Here is a 27,787-nt window from a genome sequence, read left to right as displayed (position 1 = left end):
TAGCCATTGATTTTGGCTACTACTTGACCATCTTTGATAGACGCCTGTAGTCTGATGTCAGTAAATCAGACAACCAGTCTTACCAAAAGCTATCGGGTCGCCCAGGTAACTAAGAAAGTCAGATAGACAGTCGTTCCCAACACACTGAATTGGAAGCGGAAACATAAGTACGTTCGTGAAATGGCTAAACAGATGATGACTGTGTTTACTAGAATTATAGTACTTGATGTCCTCCTAGCCGGATTATCGGCTACGGCGGCTGTTCTCATGTAAGGAGATTAGCCAACTGCGCAGGACATATTATAGTGCACGAGCATTTGCGCAGACACAGGTGCACTCACTATTCCTTCACTCTCAAAACCCGAAAGGACGGCAATCTGACACCACCGGAAAGAGACTCCGGTTCGACATTTACGGTGCTCTGCAATGCACGAGTGAATCAATCACAAACTTCCAGGCTCCGGGCTGCTTTGTGAAAGTTTTCTAAAACCCACAAAGCGATTTCGGACCTACTCGGGAATCGAACCGGAGACCTCGTGCACAGCAGCCGCACTTGCGACAGCTAGACCAACGAGGCAGTTCTAGTACTTAACCACTTCATAGCCCAATATATAAACTTCTAAACCTCAGTAAAACTACACTAACTCCCCTTTCACATTAACTTGCGAAATTCCCTTTATACGCGGGAAGAATTCCTGAACAAACACGAGGTTTTCAAGCTGAGTATTAATACCTTCACAAAGAGGGGCCCATTGTTTCAGGGAGGCTATAAAGTTCATTCTTCGAGGGCATTGATTGCGGGAGAAGGCTTATACTTCGTTTATAAGGTACTAGAAGTTTAGCTATAGAGATACTGTATTTTTGCTATCAGTGAAATATGCTTTCTAATCGGTTCATTAGTTTCAGGGCGTTAGCGTTGTAAATAACAATACGTACAACTATGTATATCTCATAAAAATTACATTTCCGCAGTAATTCACTGAACAACCGTTTATAACACGGGTACATAGATTAAGTCTTGTAGCAACTGTGAAGTAGTAGTAAGTATTAAGTAATCAGAGCTTATAGTGTCAATTATATATATTCAATAGATTTCAATATCAATCAATATACACCAATTCGAACGAAAAAGTCAATAAGCGGACCGATCTCGACACAAATGCGACAAAAAGCGTACTAATATTATTTCTTCCATGCCATTTTCCTCACCAGAAATAACCGGTTAGATCCGGCCATATCCAACATAAACTAGTTTTGTCCGCAACGGAACACGTACTGATGAAAGGCTTTCACACTTTGCCACATCGTTATCGACGGAGTTCACATCCTACTTTTTTGTTGGGCGAGCAATCTGCTTGGTTATATGCTGCCCTGGTACTTTTGCTATTCATCAGTGTGCTTTCAATCAAGAATTTTCTAGATTATTCGGCAGATTTTTGGCTAGTGTTTGTTCAAGAACTTTTTTATATTTTCTATGGTATGTTCGTATCCTACTTTTTTACAACTCGCTCGGTTATATGCTGTCCTGGTACCTTTGCTATTCATCAGCATGCTTTCAATCAAAAAAATAAAGCTTGTTGCATTTTTTACCTCAAATTGCAAACAGACAGGTGTGTAATTAATAGTGTCCAGCTTAAGCTAGCATAATCCTTAAATTGTAGAACAAGTGCTTAAAGTGTGTTTAAGACAGAAAAAACTACGGTAAATTGTAATACCTATTATATGTCTTCGAAAACACAGCAATGATGTGAAGAAGCAGTCCTATGATTCTGTGAAAATATCGAGAATATCAGTCATATCTGTATACAAATCGAGAATATCCTCCCAATTTCTGTCACCACAGGGCTATCTGTCATACTTTACCGCCAAATTTTCAACCGGCGCCATTGCATTCTTGTGATTCATTCGAAACGCGTGAAAAACTTTTTTCAAGTCCAAAAAAAATTGTTCCTAGTGTACCTATTTAGCCTAGGAAAAGTGAGTTTAGAAAACACGGCAGTGTAAATAATAAAATGGACTCGGTGAGTAATACGTGCGAGAACCGCGAGCGAGACGCGGCCGCTCCGGATGGAGGGCAATCGTCGTCGACAAGCTCGAAGGCGTTGGAAAGTAGTTCCTCCTCATCCTCGGAGTTTGAGGAGGGCACGGCTTCGCCCTTGCCTAATAAGCGTTCTCGTGCGTCGGCGAGGAACCGTAAGTACAAGTCTAAACATGTCCGTACCGATCCTCGTGTTGATACTTTGATGTCGCAAATGGCGTATTTGTCTAATTACTTAAGTTTATATCAGTCAGGTTACTGCTATAATGGTAGGGCAGCGCCAAATAGTACAATAACGAGCTCGCAGCCTTCTGCTGCTAAGGACAGTTGTGCGGAACAATTTATTACTTTGCCGGCACAGCCCGAGTCGCTCTCTCTAAATTTGGGTGCCTTAAACACCGAAATAGACAGTAAGAAAAATATTCCACCTAGTGATAAGGATAGGCTTAATGAGTTAAATAAGCTGCAACAATTTGACTCGCAGGCTTGGAAGGGCATTAGATACAAACAAGCTTTGCAAGGTTGCCTTGCAACCCCAGGATTTACAGGCCTTATGGTCAATGATGAGTTGTGTCATTTTAATAAGAATAAGGATTATTTAGCTGCTACTGAAATGTTTTTAGCTGGTATATCTAACAAAGTCTTAGAGCAAAGACAATTGTTGAAATCGGGTTTACAGAATATTGTAGATTGGGCTAGCGCGGATCCAACTAATTTGAGCCCCAAGTCATTGGTGGACAAAATGTCAGAGATTTTTGGACCTGGGTCTTCGAGTTATAAAAATTCAGAGACCACAATGCAAATTATTTGTGGAAAACGATCTGAATCTATTGAGGTTAGGCGGGATAGGATTTTGAAAGAAATTTCAAATACGAACCTTAGGAACACATTGAGGAATGTTCCTCCTAGTGCTGAACATTTATTTAGCAGAGAGGCACTACAGCCTATTATACAGTCCCTCGGAGGGTCTCAGGTCTGGCTGAATACTCCAACCTACCTCAAGGAAAGGAAAGTTACAGAGCGGGGTGAGCCCTTTCAAAATAGAAAAAATAATTTTAAAAATAAATCTAAAAAGTTTGATAAGAAATTTAAGCATACTTCTAATAAAAACCGGCCCTTTCGTCAACGTTCCACTAACACAGCCAATAACGATAAGTCCACCAGATCTAAAGAAGAATGACTCTCACCGGGTGTTCAGAGGAGGTTGCCTAAAATTCTCCACCGAGAGATGGGCTCAGTTGGGAGCAAACCAGTTCATTTTAAACACTATAGCCAATTACCGCTTGCCATTCAGAAGCAAACCTCCCCTGACATATCCCGGTCAAAACTTTTTAAAGTGTATAGCCACCAAAGTTTCCCTGGAAATGACAAGAGTGATTCAGGATTTAAAGATGCAGGGCATCCTGGAGAAGCCAACAGTAGTGGACCCCGGTTTCTTCTCCAAAATGTTTTTAATAAAGAAGGCGGATGGGGGATTGAGACCCATCTTCGACCTCAAGGCTTTGAACAGGTACATAGCCACAAAGCATTTTTACCTAATTTCGCAATTAGACATAGTTACCTTTCTTCAAGCAAACGACTGGCTAGTGAAGATAGATCTTCACCAAGCCTATTTCCATTTGTGTGTCGCGGAGACTCACAGACGGTTTTTGAGGGTTGTTTACAATGGAGAAATTCTCCAGTTAACTGCTCTGCCATTTGGCCTATCATCGGCGCCCCGTGTATTTGCGGCAGTCTCAAACTGGGTGGCAGAGATCCTCAGGAATCGAGGCATTCGTCTTTTGGTCTATTTGGACGACTTCCTCCTAGCTTGTCAGGACAGATCCAAGTTAATGGCACAAGTTGCGGAAACGTTGGCCGTCTTGGAGTCTTTGGGTTGGCACGTGAATTACCAGAAGTCGGTGACGGAATCAACACACAGGTTGGAATACTTGGGCCTGGTCTGGGATACTCAGTACCTAACAATCGCCTTGCCCATCAGAAAAGTAGAAGGAATAAAAGCCTCCCTGACAAAGCTATTAAAGCGGGACAACTGCTCGTTAAGAGAGTTGCAAAGCGTGTTGGGAAAACTAAACTTCGCCAATTATGCGATTCCCCAGGGCCGTCTTCACTGTCGAAAGGCCCAACTCTTCCTGAGAAAGTTCTCCCGGAGAAACCAGAAGAGAAAATTGAGTTCCGGAGTGCGAGAGGACTTCCGGTGGTGGTTGGAAGCAGTAGAGGGCTGTCCAAACCCGTTACTCAAGAAAGAGGTAACGCATTTCTTGACCACAGACGCAGCGGATGCGGGCTGGGGAGCAAGTCTAAACAGCAAGTATCTCTCAGGCAAATGGGCCACGAACCAAAAAGCCTGGCACTCGAACCTAAAAGAGATGTATGCCGTTTATGCGGTAATAAGGTCACAGGGGTCATTGTTACAGAATGCCCACATTTTGGTTCAGACCGACAATCGGACTCTATAGTTCGGCCATTCAGAGAATGCGTTCCTGACACGTCGCGATTGAACTGACGACGTAACTACATTCATTGATTATTGATATAATAATGTTGTTTTAATGCTCCTCAATTGTTAAAACGGTAAACAACCAGCAAAAATATTTTTATCGTAACTGCAACGCCATTGCAAAGTTACGTCGTCAGTTCAATCGCGACGTGTCAGGAACGCATTCTCTGAATGGCCGAACTATAGTAGCGTACATAAGGAATCAGGGCGGGACTCGGTCCTTGAAGCTGTTAGGCCTAACAACCCAGTTGTTAGAGTTGACTTGTCGGCTGAACATAACGATGACAGCGTACCACCTGCCAGGAAACCTAAACGGCATTGCAGATTGCCTGTCAAGGGGAAAGTCAGTACCCGAGTGGCACCTGCTGCCACCAGCCACGGAGGCAGTGTTCAGACAATGGGGGGTTCCAGAAATAGATCTCTTTGCTACAAGAGACACGGCAGTCGTTTCAAGGTATGTCAGTCTAGACTCAAGGGATGGCTCCGCAGAGTTCTGCGACGCCTTCAGCCAAACTTGGGACTTTCAGACAGCTTGGGTATTTCCACCTCCAAGCATGATGCCCAGGGTTCTGGCACATCTGAACAAGGCAAGAGGGACATACATTGTGATAGCGCCACAGTGGACCCAGTGCTTTTGGTTTCCCGACCTGAAGACACGCGCGCGAGTACCCCCACTTCCCATAGAGAACCTGAGGGAGGTGCTGCTGGACAGGACGACGCGGGACTACCTCCACCGTCAGTGGACAAGCTAGTACTTCAGGCTTGGAAAATTGGGGGTGGGGAGATCAAGTAAAGGACTGGAGCAGAGACGAACAAAGATTGTTGAGAAGTAGCTGGCGCCCCTCCACTATTAATACGTATAGTGCACCTTTAAAAAGATGGATACTTTGGTGTGAATCCCATGGAGTGGATAATAAGTGCCCAGAGGGCAAGGACCTAGCCAGATTTTTAGCTAATTTACACTTAGAGAAAGGTTTTGCATACAGCACGGTAATGTTGCACAAGTCTGCTGTCTCAACTTACTGTGCACCTAGGGTTGAGAACTTGGCCAAAAATTTTTTCGTTCAGCAGGTTTTAAAGGCAGTGAGTCTAGCTAAACCACGCCCAGCAAAGCTACCAGTATGGGATGTTAAAATATTGTATGAGTGGTTAAAGTCTTCAGAATTTCCAGACACTCTTTTTTATCAAAGCAGACACACTGCATTGATTCTTTTACTTGCATCTGGCCGAAGGTTGCATGATCTTTCACTTTTGGAGCTTGGTGATCAAGGATATGCTGAAACTGAGGACACAGTAACATTCTGGCCAAAATTTGGCTCAAAAACAGACACAAGTTCTCATAGACAATCAGGCTGGCTTCTCATGAAGCACCAAGATTCTAAGCTTTGCCCAGTCACTAACGTTAAGAAGTTAGTCAAGATTTCAGAGACTAGACGCAATGAAACTACAAATGTTAATTCCCTTTTTATATCAATCACCGGTGATACAAAGCCTGCCTCTAAGACCATGATCTCAGGATGGGTGAGGTCAGCCTTCAAATTGGCACAGATAGATGGCTACTCTCCAGGCAGCATAAGGTCAGCAGTGGCCTCCAGGGGATGGCTAGACAATAGACCTATACAGGAGATATTAGAAAGAGGAAACTGGAAGTGTGTGGAAACCTTTTCTAAATATTATTGTAGAAATATAAATAAGCCTGTCAGTGAGGATGTCCCTGGTCTACTTTATAATAATTTTAAAACAATGTGATTAATAGTGATTATATTTGATTATTTATGATAATGTGATTTATATATTTATTTATATATATTTGATCTCAATTATTAAGGCTGAACAGCTGAAGTGTTTATGTTTGAAGATTATTTGTTAATTTGTAGCAGTTAAACTGCATTTTTATTTATCAATCCTAAGAAGGAAGTTATGTTTTTTGTTTTCATATTGAATTGTTTAATTTGAGTTTCTTGGTAAGAAAAATATAAATATTTTAAACTAATAGTGTGGTTGGATTTTGTTCTTAACATTTTCCCAGCAAATATTGAAAGTTAAAGATGGTTCAAAGAGAGTGATAAGAAAATTTGTTATAAGGAAGTACCTAGTAAATTATATTACTCTCACATTGCATTCTTGTGTTTTATAATTTCTGATCACCAGCAGATATCAAACAGGTCTTCACATCATTGCTGTGTTTTCGAAGACATATAATATGACTGTTTTGCATTAAGACAAAACAGGTATTATATGTAGAAGAAAACACAGCAATGAGCCAAGGTTCTTGCTGATGATGAAGACTGCAATGGCGCCGGTTGAAAATTTGGCGGTAAAGTATGACAGATAGCCCTGTGGTGACAGAAATTGGGAGGATATTCTCGATTTGTATACAGATATGACTGATATTCTCGATATTTTCACAGAATCATAGGACTGCTTCTTCACATCATTGCTGTGTTTTCTTCTACATATAATACCTGTTTTGCCTTAATGCAAAACAGTCATATTATATACATATTCACATATATCGGGTGTGTCGTTCATAATCACATTAAATGAAATGCGTTAATATACTGGTTAATATATGTCGATTAACACAAAGATAAAAGAAAACAGTAAAGTAAATGGAATAAAAATGTGCAAAAATTAGAACACCATATAAAAGTCAGTCATTACAAACAACTGAAATTCTCCCTTGAAAACTGACAGCTGTCAACTGATCAAAACATACGATACTCCTAACTTTATCTCTGCTTTACACATGATGTTGTAAATTATGAAAACGAAAAATGAGTCCTGAATGGATTATATTATTTTTTTTACAATTCGCTATAGAATATCATGAAGTACATGTGATAGAATTTAATGTGATTACGAACGACACACCCGATATCCATACATATAATATACATAGGTACATAGGTAGTAATACATGTAGGTTTCCTTAATTTGTAGCGAAGCCAGAAGCGCCCTTTATTTTGCGGAATATCCAATATTTTTTTGCAATTAATTTTCTTGTAAACCTGAATCTGTTCAGGTTTAATAAATACGTCTCATAGGTTCTGTGTCTGGTATGTAATTTGTAACTTCGCGTCCAAAGCAGACTTGAACGGAAGCCAACTGGCGCAAACCTCTTTTTATATTAATTCTACTTCTGCGAATAAAAAAGACAAGTATGGTCTATGCACATCTGTGTCTGATTAAAATAAAATTCTAAAACTATGTATTTTCAAAAAACTTTACTTAAATACCGATTTTATAACGTAAGTAAATTATAGTTGTGTGTACTTTTTATTTGTTCACTTTTTAGGTGTAAGCCAAAAATATACATTAATCGTTGCATAACTATAGTATATACTTTCGATCAAGGGTAGTAGGTACTGGATCTAAGCGGCTGACATACTTTAGCTACTCGTGTGGTCAACCGCACTGCGCTCTAGCTCAATTTAGTCTTTATTGTTACAACAAAAAAAATTGATTATAATGACGATGATGTCCTCCTAGCTGATTATCGACTACTGCGTTCTCATATACCTACCTTAGGAGATCGGCCAGCTGCGCAGCGCAGGACATATTATAGTGCACAAGCATTTGCGCAAACACAGGTGCACTCACTATTCCTTCACTCTCATAGCCCGATGGGACGGAAACCCGTGACAACGTACACTAGACCAACTATATCAATGAGTTAATTGGTATATTGATTATATTATTGACATAAGTAATAATGCAATTATCTAAAGCTACATGATACACGTTGTTTGTTTGTATATATAAAGTGACGGGTTTGTTTATAATCCCAAGACAGCCGTGACCTAATAATGAGCAGCTAGGTATAATTTGATTTAACGTTATATTGGTAGTTTAAAGGAGAATTCTTGGGGTTAGAAGGGATTATAGATTAGGTAGAAATCTAGAACTGTGAAAATAGTGTGGCATATTATGCTGTAACAGCCTTACTACAAAAACTTGAACATATGTTGAACACTTGTCTAAAAAAGTGTGCCCGCAAAACGGACCTTTATTTATAGTTATTTCAATGTCATAATCAGATTTTTTTAGACAAGTGTTCAACAGACGTTTAAAAAGTTTTTGTGGTACGACGGAAATGTTTACAAGAATATTACCTAAAGGAGGATATTCAGGGGTAAACTGCACATGCCACGCTAAGGGTGGTATTATCAGACTTAACAAGTATACTCCCTGTTCCCAATTTTATTTGGAATCGGCGCAATATGTCTTCCGCTTCCATTTCTCCCTGTCACTTTGGTCCAATTCAGATTTTGTCACACGCGATTTGTAACTTCTCTACATAACAAAAGTTGATGCGCGTGAAAAATCATAGGGATGATTTTTCGACTTTGACAATATGTGGATTGATAGCTGGTGTGATTCTGACGTACAAACAAAATTGCTATATAATTAGAAAATAAATAGGAAAGTAATTGTTTTCATACGGACCAATAGTGAGAATTACTTCTAGTAATAACAAATTATATCGAAGGCCAACATAGATACGAAGATAAACAAAAAAACTGCGGGTCATAACAACAAGAGCTGTTAATTTGCTCATTCACTCGTAACTGATGAGCTCACAAATTGATTTCATGATACGCATATCTGTTGTGCTAGGGGTGTCACGCTGTGTCATCATTATATTAATAAAAAAATCTATAGTTAGGTTATAAAAAAAGAAGTCGGTTACAAACAAACATACAAACATACAGGTGAAGCTAATAAAAAGCGTGTAATAGCTGTTTACCACTTCACCACGTCCTAAGAGAACTACTTTCCAACCTGAAAGATATAAAGTACATAAGTAATATATAAATAGATAGGTATATAGAAAAAAATATATTGTCTTAATTTCAGAAATGCAAAGTTATTTGGCGAAAACTGAACTGTGTTCAACGCAATCACGCTTGAAACAGCTCATCTTATACAGATACAATTTGGAAGGACTAGGACGCATGCAAAAGCGTAGCCAGTATTAGTAAATTTTCTAAATCATTTAAATCTGTCAAAATTCCCGCTCAGCATACTTACCTATTCTTACTAATTATTAAATTATTTTCGTTTTTATTTTAGTCTAATATGACCGGGACGTACGTAGATTGATAGGTAATTAACTATTTATTTATTTTCTAGTTTTCAGTGCACATGAAATAAAACCGTTTAACTTAAAAGTTTTTTTTTACCAATTTTTTATTTTCTGGTTTCTAGTATTTTATGAAAATGCCAAGGTACCGAATATTCCTCATTCTATTTAGTTCATTTAGTGCATCATTATTACATGGTTTCTTTCCTGATAATTTATTGCAATCTTATTCCTCAATACATAGTCCCTTCCAGAGACTTGACAACCCGTGTTGATGGGGTTGATAAAACCTACGTTATCCGCCATTTTGTAGCGGCCGCCATCTTGGATTTCAATTTTTTATTATAGTATATCGTATTCTGCTTGTTCAGCCCTTTCATTTGATACCCATATTGATGGGATTAATAAAACGTAAATTATCCGCCATTTTGTAGCGGCGGCCATCTTGAATTAATAATGATAATGAATAAACATAATTGTATTGTCACAAAAATCCAAAGTGTATACAAAATTAATCGGTTGACAGGAAGAGGGTGAAATTTGAATTACTTTTGACCCAAGATAAAAACAAACGGGGTGAGCTAAATAAAACCGTTTAAAAACCATTTAAAAATCTTACTATCAACATCCCATTTTGGGACATCCCTAAAAAATTACACAGCGCGTACATTAAACAGAGCCAGCGATCCGTCATTGTTGCTACAAACAATAATATTTGCACGCAAGTGTACGCTTTTGTTGCCCAATTACTGACATTCATATTGACTGGCTAGCTGTTTTGATGGCCGATTGATGTTAAGCGGTAGCTTTGTGTGAACCACGATAATTAATTACGTACGAGTAAGTATGTGGATAGTTGATTTCGGTGGCTTACTCATCAAATAGCAGCCTCTCGAGTACGAATTTGTGGATTTGATTCCAGATCTAAAGAACTAAAGTTTTTTTTGACATCGGTTGAGGGGATTCCCTCGGGTTTTGGTTTAAACCGCAGTGTTGCGACGATAGCTCAGCAGGTGGAGTAAATAATAAGAGTGGACTGTATAACATGTAAATACGTATAATGACTTTAAAGTACAACAATTAAGTACATAAGAAATTAAAGTTTATAAGAATTAAAGAACGCGTGCGCGGCCGGTGCGCATAAGCAAGCTTTTACCTCTGGACTCGGCGCATACGCGGCGAGCCGTTGCACCACGACGTCACAGTCGCCCCCACTTGTCGTGGACGCGGTTGAAGCGAGTGGGACGACTCAACATACTCCCCCCCGTTGAAGTGTCTTCAACTTTGTTATGGCTTTTAGGACGGATCGTTAAGGTGCTTCCTGGTAGAGACGGCATTGCACAAGTCGCCGACATCGGCACACGTAAGGGTGTCATTCGGCGAGCGTTCAACACTATTTGCCCGTTACCCGTCGCCACTGCTGTTGAAGACACTTCAACGGGGGGGAGTATGTTGAGTCGTCCCACTCGCTTCAACCGCGTCCACGACAAGTGGGGGCGACTGTGACGTCGTGGTGCAACGGCTCGCCGCGTATGCGCCGAGTCCAGAGGTAAAAGCTTGCTTATGCGCACCGGCCGCGCACGCGTTCTTTAATTCTTATAAACTTTAATTTCTTATGTACTTAATTGTTGTACTTTAAAGTCATTATACGTATTTACATGTTATACAGTCCACTCTTATTATTTACTCCACCTGCTGAGCTATCGTCGCAACACGCAGGAAACATCATCATCGATTTCCCCAACTATGTTAAGGTCGGCTTCCAGTCTAACCGATTGCAGCTCAGTGTTTTACACGGAGCATCTGCCTATCTAACCTCCCCAACCAGATTAACCGGGCATCCCAATATCCCTAGGTAAGAGGTTATTAGACATACTGGCTTCTGACTACCAGTACAGCTAGTTCGAAATAAAAATCTTTGACTATTGATTTTTATTACCAAAGTGTTTTCTATTGAAAAAAGACGGCTTAATGAAATTGTTCCAAAATTCGATTATTTTCCTTACGGGAACACCATCGATATCTCTTTACCTATTAAGAATAAAGCGCTGTCTTTTAACTATTGTATCAAACAATTCGAAAAGTCTTTTAAAAGTTATCCAAACTCCAATTGGCAGACCATTTTCAATATTTATTTAAAACGTAGTTTAGCATAATGTTTTGCTAAAAATAGGCGTCGAGCTCACAAGTTTAATCTTACAAAAAATAATAAGTAGGTACCTACCTATGTATATAACTTTTTACAGATTCAAATTATAAACCTTTGTGAACTTGCCTTTAGAAGTCAATTAAGGAATTTTGAAAAAAAAGGTGCCTATTTACGCTGCTACTTTTGAGATATTTTTTTTGTAGATTTTCGGTGCCAAACAAAAAATTTTTGTAGATGTTCGGTGGAAAAAAAGGTGCCTATTTACGCTGCTACTTTTGAGTTTTTTTTTTTTTTTTGTAGATTTTCGGTTATCTTACTAGTAGACAGGTAGGTATAAGTCATTGCATGACTTTATAAGTACCTATACTTAGTTGACAAAAATCATCAGTATTTGTAATGATTATGATCGAGTCGTCTATTCGATCATAATCATTACCTAAAATATACATACAGGGGCCTTTATGTACCTGGCATACCATTCCGTACTGTAAATGGATAATAATAAGCCTATGTTTATTTATGAATATAACAATTATACCTCTAAAACAACAAAAAAGTGAAATAATCCGGCGAAATTAATAATAATTGCGTGACTGTAAAGGACGTGAGTGAATAATTTCATACATCATTTCATTATAATCCACATGTCTATCATGATTTTAATCATAAATTAGCTTTCCAACAAAAAGTTTGCGTGCAGACAAATGGCCGAAATAACTCAGTGCTCATAAATAATTTCATACCTTTTAATTACTTTGTCGAGAAAATGAAAATTACCACCTCTTTGAAAACGTCGCCATCTTGTGGTAATTTGAATTGCAAATGGCGGTTGTGTATTGAATACTACTGTTATTATTTTTTGACAAGATTTAAGGTTCAAACTTAGTCAAATAATTATTGAATAAAATAATAGAATTGATAATTGAAATTAATAGGTACTAAGCCACACATTAAACAGTCGGCCGCCAGTTGACCCGGTGGTTGGCATTTTTTTTTATTTTTAAAGAAAATTTTGATTCCTATCAGAGTTTTTAGTCATTGTGATACCTTCTAAATGCCTGATCTTTGTAATAAGCGTACTACCATTCATCTTCATATTGATACAAGCCCAAATAATATATCGACTAAAAGATATCAGTGTGCGGGTAAGTACTCTAAGAGCTGACTTAAATTAGTTATTTGTTATACAGGACTGCTAAAATAAAATCCAGTCGCTAATACACGTTTTATCGCAAAAACAAATGCAGTAACATCAAAGAAACCGGCGCGGCGGCCATGCACTAAACGTAAACAGTTCACACCGAACACGGAAATTAGCAAAAACCAAATCTTAGTCAATTGGAAGCTTAAAAAACTTTAAAAACAAGTGACGGCAAGAAAGATCAAGTAAAAATTTAAGAATTACGCATTATTTAACTCTGTAAAATAAAATATTTATTACAATATTTAATACTAACAATAAATGATATTCTAAATTATGAAAAGGAAAAATAATTCCTGTGGCAAAACTACTGAATGGATTTAGTTATCATTTTTGGAATTCTTCATAGAATAAGCATCTTGAAGTATATGTGATAGGATCGGATAGGAATTCATGTGATCAGGTATGGCGTGACACACCCGATATACCTACCTATCGTTATAATGAAATGGTGGAACTGAGTCTCAACCCGTTGTATGTCGGAGCGCAGGTATACCTAAGTGAGACACAAATGATTTTCTTTTGTTTTATAATTAGCAACTTAAATTAAAGTATAAATAAATACAAATATAATTAGGGACTTTATTTGAATAAAAGGAGAAAAGAAGTCAGTCACATTATTATTCAAATTTACCGATTGAATTTGAAAACAATTTGTCCAGAAATCTGTATTTCTTGGGTCTCGGCTCAAAAGGCTTGGTGCAATGTTTTTTTTTTTACTTGGCATAGGCACACTCACGTAGTAGGTACAACGCCATCTGTCATTTTCTTAGGGAACTACTTTTTTTTAATTCTCAAAAATAAACACTACAAAAATGCAAACTGTAGCAATAAAACGACATGGTTGGTAAATAAACTCATAAGAGAGAGTTGTAACGTCGCGTCTACGTAGAACAGTCCGCATATTCGAAGCTTGTTGAAAGACACGCGGTGTAAGCGTAGTATGTTCTTACATAGCTTTTTATCGCCATCTGAAAATTGATAGAATATTTATTCAACTTTTATAATTTCATATTTTTAGGGTTCCGTACCTCAAAAGGAAAAAACGGAACCCTTATAGGATCACTTTGTTGTCCGTCTGTCTGTCTGTCTGTCTGTCTGTCTGTCTGTCAAGACCCTTTATCTCAAGAACGCGTGGACGTATCAAGATGAAATTCACATGAAATGCTCAGGTCTGTTCCCTCCTTCCCTTTCATTCCTTCATCCCTTTAAGCTGTGAAAATATCAAACATCTTAGCCAAGCCAATCCAAAGATACAGCCGATGATGTCGATATTTTCAACAAATTTTCGACACTCGCAAAGGAATCAAAACCTACAGGATACTTCCCGTAAACTCAGAGTCTTGAAATTTGGCATGAAGCATTGTCATATAATGCAAATATAGGAAAAATTACGAAAATCTCATTTTTTTAGTTATATAATATAAAAAAAATATTTTAATAAAATGAAACTTACTACCTTATTTCTCACGAACGAATAAAGGTATCAAATTGAAATTTATACCAAATACCTAGGTCTATTGTCCCTTTAGGCAGTGAAAAAATCAAACTTCTAAGTTATCGCGATCAAAAGATACAGCAGTTATACCGACACCTTAGACGAATTTCCGTCACACGCTAGGGAATCAAAACCTACAAGGTACTTCCCGTGAACTCAGAATCCTGAAATTCGGCACGAAGCAACGTTATATAGTACAGATAAAGGAAAAATTGCGAAAATGATAAATTTGAAGTTACATAAAATATTAAAATATTATTTTGCGCTTACATGACATAAAATATTTTTTTAATAATTATAAACTTACTACCTACCCTTTCACATGAACGCGTAGAGATATTAAAGTTGAAATTCATACCAAACACTTCCTAAATATAATTGCCTCTAAACTGTGAAAAATTTTAAATCATTCAAAGGCCATTGGGCACCTTAGTATGGAAACCATACCCACGGCGGATACGAACGAAATATAGCACAGTATAATGATAAAGGCTTTGATTTACTATGGCATTAGTCGCATCAATGTGAACCATGGGAATCTAGAGAAAATCAGGTGTAAACATCAAATATTTTCCTCATTAATAATGGGGAATTTAAACGATCAAGTTTCACGGATTGATGATTTGAGAAATCATTTCTTTGTAGTGAAAGAGTATACTCTTCGTTTATTTCCATTGTCATCAGGTCAGGATCTGATGATGGAAATCCTGAGAAATCGAGGGCAACTAGCAGAAATTGTAGGCATGCATAGGATTACAACTTGATTCTCAGATGTATGTCTGGTGATACTATCAAACAGTGAAGGTTTAGAGCTTACCTGATGATGGAGACGTGAGAAAGTCGAGAGAACTCCTCAACGGTATGTTTTAGTTACGTCGTGTTTGGGCTTATATTATTCGTATTGACGAGAACTTTTCACAAAAGTTAAAAATTGACGACCTCGATGGCGCAATGGTCACCATGCCGGACTGCCGAAGCTGAGGTCCCGGGTTCGATTCCCGGCTCGGTCGACATTTGTGTGATGAGCATGCTTGTTAGCCGTGGTCTGGGTGTTACAATATGTATTCATAAATATGTATATATGTAGCTATATGTAGTTTATCAGTTGTGTTAGGACCCATAACACAAGTTAATTAATAACTAACCATGGGGCTAACCGACCGTGTGTGAAAAGGTGTCCCGACATTATAAAAAAAAAAAAAAAAAAAAAAACTTCTAAAAACAACAAGAAAACTGTTTATATGCATCGGTCTAGATCTCGGTGATTAAATAAATATAGATGCATCCTCTAGACACCGACTTCTAGACCGATGCACCTAACATCTTTTTAATTTCTTTCTTGCTTTTTTATATGTTTGAAGTTGGATTTGTTTGTAAAATGCTACAAAATAAAATAAAGCCGACTTTATAAAACAAAGAAAGGGACAGAGTTACACTTTTGTCAAGGCTCTAGAAACGTAAAGCCAGCAGCCCTGAATCCTACTCTCTAGCAGTCGTTGTTACAATTCGACAGTTACAAGTCGTCAGGCAGTTTCGAAAAAAACCTGAAACTGGGGCTCGTTAGGTGATTAATCCCTCAAAAATAAAAGATCCCATTAGTAGTGAATTCTCATCACCTAAAATAAAATAAGCTCCAACACAAGGTTACGTTATAAATTGTAAAGGAGTTCCCATAACTATATCTGATCTTAGCTGTCGATCCCACAATGGCAGTCAAACCTATCTATTTGGAAAGTCTTCGCCAATACCTACGAATAAAATAAGCCCAAACACATGGTAGTTGCAACATACCGTTCAGGAGTTCCCTCGACTCTCTGTAGTCTCCATAATCAAATCAGCTCCAAACCTTCACTGTTTACCAGTACCCTCAATTTAGTTATATTATAAAATAAAAAATATTAATTATTTTGACTCTCACGAAATTACCATAACTATGATTGTTCTCAATTGAATGGTTGGCGCGAGACTCACTTTTTAGCTATACAGGATTTGTACGGAACCCTCGGTGCGCGAGTCCGACTCGCACTTGGCCGGTTTTTATTTCCCAACTATGAGAGAATTTTTCTAATCGATTCGTTAGTTTCCTTTAGGGCAAACAAAAAAAACCGGCCAAGTGCGAGTCGGACTCACACACGAAGGGTTCCGTACCATTATTTATAAAACGGACAAAAAAATCGCGTTTGTTGTATGGGAGCCCCCCAAAATATGTATTTAATTCTAGATTTTATGTTCTTGTAATTATATTATAATAAAAAGTCGTGGTGGCCTAGTGGGTAAAGGACCAATCTCTCAAGTATGAGGGCGCGGGTTCGATCCCAGGTCAGGCAAGTACCAATGCAACTTTTCTAAGTCTGTATGTACTTTCTAAGTATATCTTAGACACCATTGGCTGTGTTTCGGATGGCACGTTAAACTGTAGGTCCCGGCTGTCATTGAACATCCTTGGCAGTCGTTACGGGTAGTCAGAAGCCAGTAAGTCTGACACCAGTCTAACCAAGGGGTATCGGGTTGCCCGGGTAACTGGGTTGAGGAGGTCAGATAGGCAGTCGCTTCTTGTAAAGCACTGGTACCCAGCTGAATCCGGTTAGACTGGAAGCCGACCCCAACATGATTGGGAAAAAGGCTCGGAAGATGATGAATTATATTATATTAATGTGATTAAAATATCTATTTGTTGTTATAGCGGCAACAGAAATACATCATCTATGAAAATTTCAGCTCTCTTACTATCACGGTTCATCAGATACAGCCTGGTGACAGACGGACGGACGAACGAACAGAGGAGCGAAAACAATAGGGTCCCGTTTTACCCTTTGGGTACGGAGCCCTAAAAATGTTTCCTCTTTTAAATATTAGTACAGTAGTGTAGGTTAAGAAATTACCAGAACGCAGCGACTTCAAAATCTTTGAACAAGAATCTCGGACTTTTTCCATGGCGATGTATACTTTCTCGCAATTTCTATGCAATATTGTCTGCCAAGTCAAGTCTTTTAAAATCCAGCAACTTGTAAACACGAAACTTAGTGTAACCTGAAACATAATAAGTCCTTTTTTTAGATAACCCTAAAATAATGGACATATATGTTTCCAATTAGTTTATTTTCTCTCAACACGATTCAATATTATGTTGCGTCACTTCTAAGTAAAAACACAGATTTTGTTGCGTTATATTTATTACATTTTTTATTTATAACATTTTTTTAAAGAAGGCTTACAGGCTAAATAAAAAAAATAATGATATTATGACTATAATATCAACAAATAGTTATTTATTATTATTTATATATGTAAGTAAATATTTTGTGTTTTGTTAAATAAACGTGTCCAATATTTTTTGCCTATCTAAAATGCGGACGAAATAGAATCACTATTAATTAATAAGAGGAACTTCAAAAGTGGTACCGGTGACCAAAAAGTTGTGTGGAAGTCGACTATCATGGTATGTGATGAGGACTGACATGGTTTCGACCAACAATGTCCGAGATAGGTGAAACCAAAGAAATAATAATTGAGACGGAGGGATTTATGATCGCCATTCGAGACCAGGTTATTGACACAGCCAACTACCAGAAGTACATAATCCGCCGACCCAACTACAACGACTCCTGCAGACGATGTCATGGCGCGTCCGAGACCATCCAGCACATCACGGGGGCGTGTAGAGCCATAGCCCAAACTGACTAACAAACACCGGCATGACCAAGTAGCTGCAATAATCCATCAATCACTAGCAATCCAAACAAAGCTTATTACAGATAAAGTACCCTACTACAAATACAAACCACAAGCAGTATTAGAAAACGATAAATTCAAATTGTACTGGGATAGGACTATAATCACTGATAAAACCATTTATAACAATAGACCAGACATAACTATGGTAGATAAACAAAATAAATTTGTGTACATAATAGACATAGCTATATGCAACACCCATAATCTCACTAGCACACACACCGAGAAAATAGCGAAGTAGGTACACAGATTTATCCATAGAGCTCAAAACACAGTGGAATATCACACACACCAAAACTATCCCCATCATACTATCCAGCACAGGAGTCATCCCAAAAACGTTACACAACAGTCTTAGTTCCTTAAAAATCAGTCCATCTACCTATCTTCTTCTCCAAAAGGCAGTTATTCTAAATACATGTAGATTAACACGCAAAGGACAATGCTATTCTTTGTATGGAAGTTGGGCTCAAGAGTTGCCCACAGTAACTGCATAGTGTATTATGTTCCATAGGCTTATAATAGGTCCCAGACCGAAATATTTCGAAATCTATCCCGGGAGTCCTGAGAAAAACTGGTTTGACTCTTATTCAATATTACGAAAAACATCCTTACGAACTCTTAACTATTCCACTTTTATTACCTTAATTGAAATGCATTATAATATTAATCGACAAATACGAGGTATTGAACGAGAATTTTTTTTACCGACTTCAAAAAATGGAGGAGTTTCTCACTCAGTTCGTTTGTATTCTTTTTACGTAAGTACGTGCATATTAACTCCGTCGTTTACCAACCGATTTAAACAATCATTTTATTGTTTGAAAGGATTTACTTTCCAAATAGTTCCTTTGTTATTCGGTCCAGGGTCTGGTGATAGAAACCTTAAAACAATAGGGAACTCTCGGAAATTGTAAGCACATATCGAATAAAAACTTGTCATTCGGGTATATGTCTCCGACACCACAAAACTGTGGAGGTTAAGACCTGACCTGCCGATGGAGACGACAGTGAAACGAGGGAACTCCTCAACGGTAACTATTTACTACCTCGTGTTCGAGCTTATTTAATTCGTCCTGATAAGATTTTTCCATTGCCATTACGGATATTAATTGCATGACGCTACACGAACTTAGGACTGATTGTAGTAGATAGAGACTGAAAAGCAAGAGAAACAACAATTACCTTTAAACGTCTATTTCTGTTATTTTATCCTGTTAACAGTGAAACCACTAACTATCTGAATGTTATTTCAAGAAAAGAAGGTTGTTAGGTTTGTGGCTGCTTAAAATGGCTAGCTAACAATGGCTGGCTAACATGAGAACCGGTTTTTCTCTTGACCTCTGGGACCGATTTCAAAAATATTTGGAGTCCGTCTTAAGAGTGAAGTAAAGAACCTATTCTAACCATTCCCACTACTGGGCAAATGGCTTGGGCTTTATAAAGTGACTGTTCAAGTTTAACATTATAACCGGTTTTTTTCGGGACCTCTGGGACCGATTTCCAAAATATTTGGATTTCGTGTTAACAGTGCAGTAAAGAACCTATTTCGACCACTTTCACTACTGGGCAAATGGCTCAGGCTTTGTTAAGTGACTATCTATGGAGAACATTTGAACCGGTTTTTCTCAGGACCTCAGGGACCGATTTCAAAAATATTTGGATTCCGTGTTAAGAGTGAAGTAAGGAACCTATTTTAACTATTTCCACTACTGGGCAAACGGCTTGGGCTTTGTAAAGTGACTGTTCAAGTTGAACATTAGAACCGGTTTTTCTCGGGACCTCTTGGACCGATTTCCAAAATATTTAGATTTCGTGTTAACAGTGCAGTAAAAAACCTATTTCGACCACTTTTACTACTGGGCAAATGGCTCAGGCTTTGTTAAGTGACTATCTATGGAGAACATTTGAACCGGTTTTTCTCGGGACCTCTGGGACCGATTTCAAAAATATTTGGATTTCATGTTCAGAGTGCACTATGGAACCAGTTGGAACTACTCCCACTGCTGGGCAAACTTTGAGCCCAGACCCTGGCATTGTCCTTTTTGAATTCTTAATTTTGTTCAAGCCACCTGCCTAAATGCACTTGGCTTCGGCCCGTGCAATCTCAAGCCACACTTAGATGTGAGATATATTAATAATAACTAGAAATAATTATAATAAGCCCCGCAGGGCATCTGAAGCGGATGACGGGGAGTAGCGACCCCGCGGGGCTGTATATCCGAGTGCTCCAGGGAGAGTATACCGTCTCCCATCTCCGGTCTGCCGGAGTGAAGCATGACGGGGGATAGGTCTCCCGCCTCTTGGCTTGCCTTTATCGGCCGGTCAGAGTGGAGTCGCTTGAGTAGGGTTAGCAGCCCGCTCGGAGGGTAGGTGCCTCGTGGTAAGTGGCGAGTGGGCCGGTGATGCTGGACCCACAGGGAGCGCGTGATCTGCGTTTAAAGTCCGCCGAGGTATCCTCACCCTTCAGCCGCTCATGTACCTGTTGCCCTCTTGTTGCAATTTAGCGACTGATTCCCGGGGGCCCAGTAAGTGAGCTGGCGAGTCTCCACCTGCCATTTTTACATGTATTAATTACATTGTCATCGGCAGGTGCCATAGTTCCCGTAGTTTCCCCATTCCTAGTCCACTAGCATCCCATCACAATAGCCCAAGTAGTTTTCATCCATAGTTAGCAATAGTTTAGCACAGAACCGGGGATTGTCCTTGGGTACATTTCTATAGTGTATACAGGGATAATCGTCGGTTTTGTGTCACCATTTCATTAAAGTTGTCTCAAAAGGGCTTCAGCGTGTTGGCTTCGGCCCCACGTTCGCCTCCCAAAAATCCGGGACTCTGTAGTCCCGAGGTCTGGAAGAGACATACATTTATAATAAATCATTTATTTGCGAGAAATATGGTGTTACATTAGGACGGATTGCGTAAAAGATGATATACATTGAATAAATAATTAATAATTACCCCTTCCGTTATCTGCACGTCCCTTTCTACTATTTCTACAACTTCTTGAACATAAACCAGTGAGTGGAAATATGTTTCCATCATATGAAATAGTATCTACAAGATAACAAATTATAACCATTATACATATACTTATATGTTTTCACTGTATGTATTTTATAGAAAAGTACATAAATGCTTATTAGCTGTTGAAAACATTGTTTAAATATATCATAGCATTCTAAAATCTGGACGAATGCTCGGAACATATTCTTGTAATAAAAATCATGCATGTCATCCAATCTTTGGGTACATAGGACTTCAGTCCAAAGAACAATTTTATGTTCTAGCAACTTGAGAATACGAACTGCATAAAGAACATTCATGTCGAAACACTGCAAAATATAATCGAGGAACAACACAAGAAAAGATTGATATATCTTTTACTAAAATAAAATATCACGAGGTTCTGATAAATTAAACCTCCAATGACAAATATCCAATTCAAAATAATATAGTTTTTGAAACTTTCTTCGTTGTTTATGAACCTGTGCATTTTTTGAAAAGTGAGGACGAAACTAATGTATTTGGCCTGAACGATACCATTCAGAAAATTCATGGAGAACCCGTAGAAATAGAAAATGCTCTCATAATAACTAGTTATGTACTGAGTAGGCAGACTTTCTTTGCTTGCTTGAGTCCTGTAGGCGTGGATAATAAATGCAGAAATGTAGACAACAGTTGCAAGCATTGAAAAGAAGATCACAATGTGGCTATTGGTGGTTATTAAATTATTCTTAATGCGATATTTAGGATAGCCCAGAAGATAAAACATTAAGTTGAGAGGAAGAAGCATTTTTTGCACATCTTTATCAACCACATTTATAGATTTTGTTTCTAAATACATATTCACTGTTTCAACCACTATTTTAATTATCCAGGAGTGATGTGTCAAGGCCCACAAATAGAACTAGATTTATCGATGCCAGACACTTCGATTTCATTACAATAATGATAACAAAGGAGACATTAATTATTTAAATGTAGACCAATTTCTTTATTAAATTAAACGTTAATGAATTAATGATGGAAACCAATAATCGAAGAATAATGATCCAAGTATGTTTGCTTTAAGTCGTGTATGTACTCCATGAGGCAGATCAATTAAAAGGCCAGCTTGCCGTAGACTGTCGACCAATAATTCACCCCATGGTTGGCTGACAGGATACCTTGAAGTTCATCGTGAATTAAAAAATGGGTCTGATAGGTACCTGATCGGTATCAAAATCAATCAAAAATCATTTATTCAAACTTGGCTGCAAGACAGCACTTTTTGAACGTCAGGAATTCACATTAGACAGCCCCCAAAACGCCCACCCTTCACCATTTCCTGTGTGTTTTTGCTGGGAAGAAGAAGTATAATGTACACAGTGCCTACCATTCAGGCATATTCTGAATTATGAGCCCAATCAAACTATCGACTGACTGCAGCTTCTCAGGTCTTTAAAGGCACAAAGTTTGCAAACATTGCTTTTCGTATTGAAAGGTAAATGATTTATATAGCATTTCAAAACACAGAAGTAGCTACCGAAATTAACGACTAAGCTTCATTTGACGAATTAATTTGTGTTACCTAGAAAATAGGGTTAATAAAACTAACAGAATAAACAATAAAGTCTTTATAGTTCGGCCATTCAGAGAATGCGTTCCTGACACGTCGCGATTGAACTGACGACGTAATAACATTCATTGATTATTGATATAATAATGTTGTTTTAATGCTCCTCAATTGTTAAAACGGTAAACAACCAGCAAAAATATTTTTATCGTAACTGCAACGCCATTGCAAAGTTACGTCGTCAGTTCAATCGCGACGTGTCAGGAACGCATTCTCTGAATGGCCGAACTATAATGAATGTTATTTTTTTACAAAAATGCGAACTGCAGTAACACAATAGTGTAGTTAGTGAGTAGACCCATTAGACTGAGTTGTAATGATGCGTCTACGTAGAATAGTCCGCATACGTTTATTTTATTGAATGTCGCGTGGTGCAGCCGCATCACATTCTTGCATAGTATCTTCTCGTATTCTGTAAGTGGGTTTTTAAGAATAAGAATTAAAATTGATCTTGAAATTAGGCTAGTTACTGCACTCTGTTTCTTTTTCTCTCAATTTTTCTAATAATCTCTTATTAACATTGTCATAACCTTGCTTGGCTTTGCTTGAAATAAGTACAGGTGCTTCATAAAACTGATGATTAACAGAAAATATGAACTGTTACTGTACCTATTAGTATTTATTTAGTTGCGTTATTCACTCGCAATCGACAACGATGGAGACAAAATTTTGAAACACTTGTTAGCAACAATAAAGTCGCCTAATTAGAAAAAATATATAAATAGTGGAGAATAATAATATAATAGAACGTACCAGAACATCTCGACTTCAACAACAACAAACACCCATCTTGAACATTCTCCATGGCTATGTAGAACATCTCACAGTGTTGGTGCAAAAGTGTTTGCCACATCATATACTTTATTAGCCACACACCTGTGCATATGGTCGATTCAAATACCTGCAAAAGAAATTATAATTTTTCTAGCCGATTATCGGCTGTTCCCATACAAGGAGATCAGCCAAATGCACACGATATATTATAGTGCACAAGCATTTGCGCAGACACAGGTGCACTCACTATTCCTTCACTCTCATAGCCCGATGGGACAGCAATACCGGAGAGAGATCAGGCGCAGGACCGACATTTACGTGTATATGTATCAAATAAATATAATCACTTCCTAAGTATATCTTGGACACCAATTAGTACAGTGTTTTGGAGAGCACGTTTACCTGTAGGTCCCGGCTGTCATCGAATATCCTTGGCAGTCGTTATTAGTCAGAAGCGAGGAAGTCCGAAAACCAGTCTTACTAAGGGATACAGGGTTGCCCCGGTAATTGGGTTGAGGAGGTCAAATAGGCAGTCGCTCCTTGAAAACACTAGTACTCAGCCGCATGTGGTTAGATTGGAAGCCGACCCCAACATAGTTGGGAAAAGGCTCGGGAGATGGATACTCTCCTACTACATATAACTCTGTCTGTCAGTCCGGCTATCACGGTAGAACTACCGAACATAACTTTAGTGTATTTTTTGTCAAAAATTTTAATAAGTTTTATCACAATTTCACTTACTATTTTTTTAAACACAATGCCCATTTTAATAACATCAATCGCTCTTTGTATATAAACTAGAGGGTGTATAAATTGTTCTATAATAGAAAACAATATCTGAAAGTAAAGGCAAATTATGAAAATTATTACACCTAAATTGTTCTAATCCAATCAATTTGTTAAAATACTTACAGACTGTTGGAAGCAGTCCTTAAAAATTTCATAACATTCTAATATTTCAACATAAATATTAAACAAATTTCTAGAATAATTTTCATCTTGTGTGTGTGGTCTAGACTTAATGACATCATTCCATATATTGATTTCATTTTCTAACAGTTTTATTATACGCATGGCATAAACCATATTAATATCAAAGAGTATAATAGGATACATATAACAAATAGTTACAAAGAAAGTATAACCAATGCTAACAGTGCAGTAAACTATAGTAGATATGTGCCAAGTAACTGCCGTGACCACAAAAATCCAGTTCCAAATAATATAATTATTGTTATAACTATAACTGCCACTGTTTTTGAGAAACCTGTGGACTTTTTGATAGGTTAGAACAAATTTAATAGATTTGTTAGTCTGGATGACACACATGATAAAGTTGATAGTGAAAACAGAGCAGTAGAAAACACAACTGAAGTATCGAGTGATATTCTCTGTGGTTATACTCGCAATGCTGTTGGATTCTAAAGTAGAGGAAAGAGTTTGGTATATGTGGACGAACACAAATGCCATAGTCGCGATCATTGAAATGAAAGTAGTAACAACCCCGATGGGTACTATCAAGCTATTTCTGATATGATATTTGGATATGAATATTAAACACTGCATAAAATCTAAGGGGTAAAGCATTTCTTGCACATCTTTATCTACTTTATTGTTGATAATTTTTGGGTAAATGTTCACAATATTTTTGAATGCCCTCATTTTCGTCAAATACGTCTGATTAGTAAACTATAGTTAAGTGTTACTATTTTGACTTATGATCGATAGTAAAGTACTATCCACTTACGGCAGATTAATATTGTAAATGAATGTATCAACATTGAATTGACTTAAGTACACAGTAAATTATTAATGTTTTAAGTTGTACGAGTGAAAATATTATCAAACTATATAGGTAAGTGTCTTAAATGTGCTTTCACACTAGCGGATTTTGTCGCTCGATTTTCCTTCTGTGAATATACCTATTATGTGTAACATGTTAATTTCATCCTCAAATACTCAATCGAACTTACTACATCATCTTTACGACTGTTGAAAAGAACTTTGCTATTAGGTTATTAATTAATTTAAAGAACTTTATTACAAAAAAAATTGGATTACAATATTGAAAACTGCAGTAACACAACGATGTAGTTAGTAATTAAACCCATAAGAGTGAGTTGTAACGCGGCGTCTACGTAGAACAGTCCGCACGCGCGTATCTTGCTGAATGACGCGCGGTGCAAGCGTAGCACGTTCTTGCATAGCTTTCTCACATCATCTGAAAATAAACTGATTTTAGAAGAGAAACAAACGTATACTGATAAATAATTATCAAGATCAACTAACAAGAAAATTACCTGAACATGTGGGGCCTTACTACAAAAACTTTAAACCCTGTTTTACACTTGTCTAATAAAATTTTGGCTGCAAAATGAACCATATGTCAACGTCATAATTTGACATTTTTTTAGACAAGGCATAAACTGACGTTTAAAAGTTTTTGTGGTAAGACGGGTGGAGTTCAAAATTCGTTCACAAGAATTTTGAACCTTTTGTATGGTAATGTAGAATTGCTCGCAATTGTGTATGAACCACATTTGTAACAATATATCTTTTACCAACCAATATGAGAAGAATTGCAATAGAAGAATATCTGTTTCCTGTAACGAAAGGAATGCGCTATTTATAACTAGCTTTTGCCCGCGGCTTCGCCCACGTAGAGCTTAGTTACCTATATCGCGGTTCCAAGAGAATTCTTCAAAAGACAAAGGTCAAGGTCAACTTTATCTCTGTACCAAATTTTATTGAAATCAGTTCAGCGGTTTACACTTGAAAGCGTAACAGACAGAGTTACTTTCGCATTTATAATATTAGGGATTAAAAATAGAGAAGCTACTTTTTTGAAGTCAGTTGATACTTACTGGATTACGAATCCCTGCTTTGGTGTATTTGATGACATGAGTTATGTTATCTAAAGTATGAGTAAACGCTTCTATAGCGTATAGAAGTATCTGCAATTTTATTAAGATAACCGATTAACACCATACTAAGTTAGTAAGATAACATCAATGTATCAATAATACTTACAGACACTTGAAAACTAATTTTATAACTATCGTAACAATGAAATAACAGTTCAAAAGCTCGAAACAGTTTGTCACAACAATCGTTTTCATGTATAATCTTCAATTGGTGATATTCAAATTCTGTTAACCATTTAGCCGTTTCATTAACCAACAATTTCATAATACGCGATCCATAAATAGTGTTTAAATCAAAAACTATTGCTGTATAACAGAATAAGTGGGCATATAGAGCTAACTGCAATGTCCAACAGAAAAAAGTGACAGCTATGGTATTGCAACCCAATATTACAATAACATTGATATAATTCCACATTATGAATTTATTAAAGGAATGAACACTGGTTTTACTATTTAGAAATATATGTACTTCTTGAAATATAAGTAGGAGTTCTATATTTTTATTCGTGTGAATCCTAGTGATAATACAGTTTATGATTAGAAAGAAACAGTGGAATATACACTGAAAGTAACTGAAGAAAATCACAAGAATGGTGTTTGGATCACCGTCATATGAAGGCGTTACTTTATAGTAGTAGAATATTATGATTATTATGAACATAGAAGTTCCAAATATTGAAATAATGCTTGAAATCAAACCGTTCGGAGATATAATATTATTTTTGAGGTAATATTTGGGACAAAACGTCATAAGTAGCATTAAGTTTAAAGGCATAAGCATTGACTGTAGATCTTTATCTAAAGTTATAAGTACTGTAGTTAGTTTCCTTTTATTTTAAAATTTCTTCATGTTTCTTTAAAATATACAAGTAATGTCTACGCGGTTACTTTTTAGAACTCTTCCAAGCTAATGTAAGAATATTAGTTATGGTAAAACAACTTGTTTTGACGAGTTAATATTGATTAATAGGTATGTTAATAACGTTTATTATAATTTATTATAATAACGTTAGTCGACGTAAATAAATGTAGTAATTAAGATATAAAGCCTAGATATCACGAACATACGTTTATTTCTTGTACCTCACTGATGAAATAAGGAACAGTATTTTAACTTTTTTTTCTTGAAAGTTTTACATACATCCGTCCACAAAACCGCTTTATGTATAAATGTATATGTATATATGGGGGTATATACATATACAAATGTCCATGCAGGAAGGTGTTCTCTGATTTTTAACTAAGTATGTTCCTACATAAC

At 37.3% G+C, this 27,787-nt stretch overlaps 1 protein-coding gene across 1 annotated transcript; it reads left to right on the top strand.

The window, feature by feature from the left end:
* The first annotated feature begins 3,429 nt into the window (after nucleotides 1-3,429).
* LOC124641419 lies at nucleotides 3,430-5,331 on the top strand. The gene is made up of 3 exons (XM_047179489.1): nucleotides 3,430-3,548; nucleotides 3,773-4,493; nucleotides 4,723-5,331. Exons 1-3 carry the CDS (start codon nucleotides 3,430-3,432, stop codon nucleotides 5,329-5,331), a joined length of 1,449 nt encoding a protein of 482 aa, XP_047035445.1.
* Nucleotides 5,332-27,787: the final 22,456 nt, after the last annotated feature.

The sequence above is a fragment of the Helicoverpa zea genome, chromosome 22, assembly GCF_022581195.2.
Source record: "Helicoverpa zea isolate HzStark_Cry1AcR chromosome 22, ilHelZeax1.1, whole genome shotgun sequence".
Classification (NCBI taxonomy): Eukaryota; Metazoa; Arthropoda; class Insecta; order Lepidoptera; family Noctuidae; genus Helicoverpa; species Helicoverpa zea.
Note: the sequence above shows the minus strand (reverse complement) of the source record. Positions and strands in the feature narration are given on the sequence as shown.

What these genes read in the sequence shown, in the direction of transcription:
- LOC124641419 (XM_047179489.1), top strand. Translation starts at nt 3,430, where the DNA reads ATGCAGGGCATCCTGGAGAAGCCAACAGTAGTGGACCCCGGTTTCTTC. An exon ending in GACCTCAAGGCTTTGAACAG is followed by an intron (nt 3,549 to 3,772) that starts GTACATAGCCAC and finishes TATTTGCGGCAG; the next exon opens with TCTCAAACTGGGTGGCAGAG. An exon ending in CAGACCGACAATCGGACTCT is followed by an intron (nt 4,494 to 4,722) that starts ATAGTTCGGCCA and finishes TGGCCGAACTAT; the next exon opens with AGTAGCGTACATAAGGAATC.